The sequence below is a fragment of the Gavialis gangeticus genome, unplaced genomic scaffold (genome assembly GCF_001723915.1).
Source record: "Gavialis gangeticus isolate Ggan-Ray unplaced genomic scaffold, GavGan_comp1, whole genome shotgun sequence".
Classification (NCBI taxonomy): domain Eukaryota; kingdom Metazoa; phylum Chordata; order Crocodylia; family Gavialidae; genus Gavialis; species Gavialis gangeticus.
The window spans coordinates 46,172,783-46,180,020 of record NW_017729034.1 but is presented as its reverse complement, the minus strand read 5'-3'; the positions used below and the strand labels follow the sequence as shown (position 1 = coordinate 46,180,020).

The following is a 7,238-nucleotide window of genomic DNA, read 5'->3' as shown; positions in this document are numbered from 1 at the left end:
GAACTTAAGACTGCAAGAAAAATGCATTTAGAGATGTAAGTTTCAAACCTTTATTTTCTTCTTATGCTCTTGTATGCTGCAAGCATCTTCTCAGCTTTTAAGTAGCAGTGAGGGGTCAGAAGCTTGTTTCTAGTTTAGAGGGATATCTATTATTTACATTCATGATTTGTTCTCCTTTTAGTTGTTTGCATAACTAGTTACAAATGTTTAATGGATCAATGTGTAAGGCTGATCTTAGGCATCCTGTTGATATGCTATTTAAACTGAAAACAAAAGCTAGATACTCTTAAAAATAAAATATTGTTCCTGTAAGGATGAATCTACTTATCTATTTCCTGCTTGATGTACTGGAGTGCTTCACTTTGGGCCCAGTTTTTTTAGAGTTCTTTCAATAATACACGATCTGTGCTTTCAAAAGTATACTATCAGTGTTAATATAACTTACACTGATGGTAGAATTTTGATTTGGGCCATATTCCCATTTAGCAGTTATCAATTTTGAATATATGGTTTCTGCTTAACATCTGCAAAGGCTTTTGGAGATGCCTGTTTGCTAACTGAAAAATGCTATTAGAATTTGCTTTGTAAGTGATGGTGTGTTTGATTAGTGTTAACAAACTTGTGTAATTCTTTGCAAATACTGTTTTAAGAGCATTTCACTGGATAGTATGCATTTCTGTATCCATTTACATTTTCTCTCCTATTTATAACAAGCCCTATAACTGTCACTTCTCCACTTTATTGTGTGTTGTAGAGAGTAAATAAAGCAAGTTATCTGAGGCATGAAGTATAGTAAACTTGGCTGTCTAAATGTAATGATGGAGAGCACTGAATAAGGCTTTGAACCTGTGAATGTTTATACACTTGCTTAACTCTATTCATATGGAGTTAATGCTTACACTCATGCTTAACTCTGAGCACCTGCTACTCTTGCTTTGTTCAGAGTCCTTGCCTGAGAGAACAGTATTGGCAGCTTCCTTTGTCTGTGCGGAATCTCCACTAAACTAATTATTTCTTAGCAGGACAGGGCTACAGTTTTAAGTGAGAAAATGTTTCTGTTACTTGTAACTTTTGTAAACAATGGGCAATTTTCAAAAACCAAATAGTCCACTCAGTAACTCCAACTTAAAAGATATATTGTGCTGCATTGTCAGATATATATTTTATGCTACTTATATCCATAAATATTTATAAGCTTCTAGTCTATAAAAAATCATGAGATCAGAGTAGTGTTAGTGGTATTACCAAAAAAAAAAAAATCTTTACTCTGTTCCTGCACTAGAATAAGTTTGACAACATAAAACCAAACTACCTGCTCTCTTTTTAATATTGGTGAAATGACTACTTGTGAAATAAACACCACTTAAGCATAAAATGCTTTAGTGTTTCAAGCTAATATCATATCTTCAGAAGGGTATGTGGACCATTCATTGTATATGTTACAGCTGTGAAGCATTGATTTTTGGCAGGCTACAGTAGGACAATTCATGGTCTTAATGTTGAAAATTAAGCACACGTGTACATGTTGCAAGACTGAGACCTACAAATATTTTAGTTATGATTATTGGGATTAATCCTGAGTAGTCCTGTTGGTATTCAGTGAAACTCTTCATAAATTTAAAGTATTGTTCAGCATGAGTAAAGGTAGAAAGACTAATTCTGGTGTAGTGGCATAGAAACTATTTTCTTAAAAAACAACAGCGTTTAAGAAATTTTCTCAACTCCTTCCCCTCTATGCGGCACTGGTCAGGCCGCACTTGAAGTACTGTTTCCAGTTCTGGGCGCTGCACTTCAAGAGGGATGTAGCTAGCATTGAGATGGTCCAGAGGAGGGCCACTCGCATAGTCAGCAGGCCAGGCCAGGCCAGGCCCTACAAAGATAGACTAAAGGGCCTGAATCTATTCGGCCTCCATAAGTGAAGACTGAGGGGGGATCTGGTGGCTGTCTATAAACTCACAAGGGGGGACCAGTGGAAAATAGGTGAAGCTCTGTTCCCCCGGGGAACTACCTGGGATAACAAGGAATAATGGCAACAAATTGATTAAGACTAGGTTCAGGCTTGATATCAGGAAGCATTACTTTATGGTTAGGGCTGCCAGGCTCTGGAACAGGCTTCCAAGGGAGGTGGTGCTCTCCCCTGCCTTGGGGGTCTTCAGGATGAGGTTGGATAGATATCTGGTTGGGGTATTATGATCCCAGCACTCGTTCCTGCCCAGGGCAGAGTGTCAGACTTGATGATCTGTTCAGGTCCCTTCCCCTAGAAATTATGAAACTATGTATCATGTTGTTAATCTTATACTGAATTGCTAAAGATGAATTGTTTGATTCAAAGTATTTGAACTTGCAAAAAAAAATCCCTTAGGCTAGAATCCTATGAATTGTATGAATCTGCTAATAGAATTATGTGACAATGAGATGAGAAGTAAAATACTGTCACATTAATAACTGACTAAGAGAAAAAGTGGAGAAAAGAAATAGTCATAAAAATTCAATTTGCAAAATAGCAAACAATGCCCTAGCAAGGGCTATAGTAGTGTACTTGCAAATGATCTGAAAAAGTTGGAGGTGAACAGTAAGATGACAAAGCCCGGAAGTGACACAGGTAAGTTAGGCTCAGGATGAGACTGAGGTTGCATCTATGTACAAATACAGTGCAGGAAAAAGACATCCATGCTAGCTCTGAATAGGCAAATTACCTTGCAGAGTTCCACGCTACTGAGGTTATTCTGTGTCTGGTACCCAAACTATAGTGGGTGCTTCTGCACTATGCTACGTCAGAGACACTAGTTAACTGTATATAGTCTGAAGTTAGGCAGAAGGCAGGCTAGACCTGTACCTTGTAGACTTACAGAATCAGAGGTGTACAATGCAGATGCTACAGCATAAACTTAATTTGAAAGGGAATTGATAAATTTTAAGGCTAAAGAGTTTCAAAGTGTGAGCCACTTATGTGTTCCTGGCTGGATTCTAGATTCGTCAGGAACATGCATGATGACATGGGTGCATCTACCCATGTGGCAGACTGCACAGTTGTTATGGCTTAAGCAAGTACTAAATGACTGCACAGTAACCAGCATTACTGCGCAGTAGCATTGCCAACATGCCCAGCAATGCTATGTTGCCGTAGCAACAAGCTACGGCGCAGGAACTCATAGCTACAGTGATGTAGCATCTTGTGTAGATGCTTCCACTGAAGTCAAACAGAGTTGGGCACCTGTAAACCTTTTATAAAATGTAGCGCCAGACTTTTTTTGTTTTATGTAACTCAGTATTCAGGTGTGGGATTGAAAATAATACTGAGAGCATTAAAAAAAATAGAAATATATAATTGCCTGGTCTACTGTGCTTGGTTGTAGTGATTCAATTTCTGAAAGAGCATAGTAAGAGACGCACAGATAATTAGTAGAAGTCTGGAAAGATTTCCGTACACAGAAATTGGAAAATAATGCCTTTTTTCTTGATGTAAAAATGGAGAGACAATAATTGAAACCAAAAATACAAGTTTTAAAACTGATAAAAAAAAAAAAAAAAGTTGAAAGATACATTCTCTGTCTTTTTCTTTCTTATTACATTATTAATATTCTCATGGAACTCACTAATATGAGATGCATCAGTGAAGTCATGCACTTAATACAATTTGAAAAGGGATTATGACACTTTCATGACTAAAAATAGCTATGGTTACATTGGATAAATTAAATATTTGTTTATATGAAAGTGAAACCTTCAGGGCATAAACAAATTGCTGTAGGGTGTCAGCAAGCAGCTTCCTCTATGAGCTGATAATTACATAAGTGCCCATCATGGGGTTTCTTGCACCTTCATTTGAAGCATCTGTTACTGCCATGCTTCAGAGACAGACTGTTGGGTTAGATGGACCACTAGCCTGATTTTTATATAGCAATTTCAGTATTCTGTTGCTTCTCTCTTTCCATATTGGTTCAGTTATTTCATCAGCTTTAACCCTGTGTTTATACAGCACGCAGAAAATGTAGACAAGAAGCAGCATTTAAGTCCATTATGAAATATTTAGAACAGGGAGCTACTTTACCTGTATCCTTTAGTTTACAGTTACATTTGAATGGTGAAGTTGGATTTTTTTTTTGTCTGTTTCACACCAGATGCTTCTATAGGAAGAAACCATGGCAGTATGTTTTAATATTAATGAGCTTAATCTTCTGGGAATTATTGTATATGTACCCTCTCAGAATACAAATTGTTTGTTTTGTATGTTAGTTATGCTAGCACGCTAAATCTGAGTGGGATGCTATTAATCGTTAAAAGTGTATGCAGTGAAGCTATTTACATAGGCTCCATTTTTTTCTTTTCAAAAGGAAGCCTCCTTTTATGGTGATAAATTAGCTTTATTTTGTGTTTTTAATGGTCTGTATGATGCAACCATTTAATGCCCACATGGCACTAAGTTGTCTCTTAAGATAACATATGCTTAGGCACCTTATAAATTATTAAAGCAAGCATCACATTTGTATTTTTGATAGCATGTTCCCCAGGATAAGACAAAGTTGTTATAGTAACTCTGGTTTAACTTTTCCTTCTTTCAGGACCATGAACTTTGAAGTCCTGAAATTATAGCTATTTGATGACAGCCAGAGCTGTGATCTTCCCTGAACGAACAATGCAGGCAATTCAAGCAGTGGAAAAAAAAGTCACTTTTATAAGGGAAATACTTTTTACAGAATCTTTCATAAAGAAACAAGAGCTCAGCAGAAACCCAGTGAAAAAGCAACTCTGTCAGGAGCAGCCATTGGAAGGAGCTGTCTGCAGCTTTCAGTGCTGTACTGAGCATGTCCTGGTGGAGCACAGTGCAAGCAGCACATTATGCAAAAAGGCAGCTCTAGCAGATGGGAGAGAGGCACAGAACGCGTTTGCTTCCCTTGCAGCACCGCTGCCTGAAAACAAACCTGGATTGCTCGACAGGCTTTCGCCGTCAGGCCGAGTAAATGAAATCCAGCAACATGGCTTGATTTCTGAAGGGGCTGGATTGCTAAAAATCATGGGGAACCAAGATGGGAAGCTTAAGAAAAATACAGGTGATGTGCATGAAGGAGAGGATGCTTCTGGGCTCAAGGATACAGAAGGCACAAAGAAGGTAGCAGGAAGCAAAAAGGGACTGGGGAAGCATGCTAAAGGAAGTGAACCTGGCAAAAAGAAGGGTAAGTCAGACTCAAAGGCCTCGGTGTTTTCCAATTTGAGGATTAGAAAAAATCTGTCCAAGGCTAAAGATGGGACCAGCAGTTCAAGGGAGGATGTGTTAGAAAGCCAGGCCTTGCAAACAGGGGAGCTCGACAGCACTCATTCTATTCTTACTAAAACTCCAGATATCAGTATCTCTGCAGATGAAGGGGGTCTCTCGGACACAGATGTTGATCATTTTGAAATTAGAAATGAAACTCGGCCAGCTGCTGCAGAGGCACAGGATGGACAAAGGACCAGCTCTGGCTCCGATACGGATATATACAGTTTCCATTCAGCCACAGAACAAGAGGATTTGCTTTCTGATATCCAGCAAGCTATTAGGCTGCAGCAGCAGCAGCAGGGGGCAATTAACATTAGAACTGAGGAGCATGTCACCAAAACAATGGACAGACACATGGCTAATTCTCAAGCAGCCCTCTTAGATATTGAACGGTTTCTTTCAGTAACCAGCAGTGACAAAGACAGTAGCCCAGAAATGGAACAGGCTATCTCAGCATTATCTGAAATTGCAGAAAACATTACAGCCAGTAAAACTGAAAGTGAACTGAAAGCAGCAGCTAATATGGGAGGGCCTCCTTGTAACAACCTATTGACCGAGGAGCAGGAATGCCTTGCTGCTGGAGTGAATGGGGTAGCTAACGAAGTAAAAGATCACTCAGATTTAGATGCAGCCGTGATAGAAAATGGATCTCTGATAAATGGCTCCACTTTCCATTTTCCAACCTCAGCAACAGATTCAGATACTGCAATTAGAGAAGTGCAAGCTGTTGATTTCCCAGGCTCTGTGAAAGATGATGCTATTTCAGACACAGGCCACAATCCTGCCACTCGGACTCAGGAAGGGAAATGCAGTACATCAGCTAGCCAAGAGGCACTGGGTAGTGGTTTGCCTACTGAAATGAAAAATGGCACTTTGTCCTCTGAGGGGATAGCAGGGAGCCCTGTACTAAGTTCCCGATGCTTTAAGCCCTATCTCATTAACCCGTGTTATGTCAAAACCACAACTAGGCAGCTGAGTTCTCCAAACCATTCGCCTTCTCCATCCCCATCGCAAAGCCCACTTTTCACAAGGAAGGACGAGTTCTTCCACAAAAAGGAAAAGGCATCTACCAAGAAGCAAAGGTCTGCTAGTTTGGCTGGTTTACTTAGTCGATCAGCAGACTGGACGGAGGAGCTATCTGATCACAAATGTGATATATCTAAAAAGGTAGGCTCTGCAGACTACTTGGAGCCCAGGGGGTCCAGGGAGAGATTTCGAGCAGAAAGAGTGCCTTTGACTCACTCAAGGAAGTCCTCAGGGGTGCAGGCTTCTACAGATACCTTTCCCAATGTCTTTACAGGTGAGTGCCTTTTACTAAAGTAACTTTTCCAAAGTGACTTTCTTGGGTGGAAATAACATAAATGTACATTTCAGACATTCTCAAGCAGCGCCTTTAGATGTTGCAATATGTCTGAAGGGATAATTTTTTAGTTTTGAATCTGGTCTGTACAAATGGAATTCATCAGCGCTGCAAACACGTACATATGTGCATTTCTTACCTGGGAGTATTCCTCTGTGGCCTGCAACTAGTCCCAGTTAGTGACATGTATGACTGTTCCCAGATTTGAGGTCTAATCTTTTAGATACAAACTTAAGGCTTTAAAGCTTTCCCACAAGTATTAGTCTCAATAACATTCTTGAAAATTGATCCAGAATGTTTGGTTTCAGGCAAATTGGCTCTTGGCAGAAACTAAAAGTTCAGAGAGAAACTGTTTTGTGAGCATGTGTGTGTTGTATTACAGTGGTGTCTAGAGGCTTGCTGGGGAACTGGTAGGCATTGGCCAATTTTGGTGCCAGGTGTGCAAGATGTGATATTTGATACAAAATAGAAATGGAGTGGACAGGCAATCTTAAATTTTTATTCTTTCAAAGCTAGTTTACCCAGTAGACCCATTTGACATGTTTGTGTATTGAACATAAAATTCCTTCTATAGAAAGCCCTAGCACAAAATGGGAAAAGGAGTTCAAGCACATGGGGGGG

At 39.6% G+C, this 7,238-nt stretch overlaps 1 protein-coding gene across 1 annotated transcript in view; it reads left to right on the top strand.

Moving 5' to 3' along the window:
• The window catches only part of FMN2 (formin 2), a 348,730-nt gene continuing 341,492 nt past the window's right edge, over window positions 1-7,238 (top strand). The window contains 2 exon segments of the mRNA XM_019527634.1: window positions 1-35; window positions 4,563-6,557. Of these exon segments, the coding sequence (XP_019383179.1) occupies window positions 4,601-6,557 (1,957 nt within the window). The 5' untranslated portion in view covers window positions 1-35; window positions 4,563-4,600.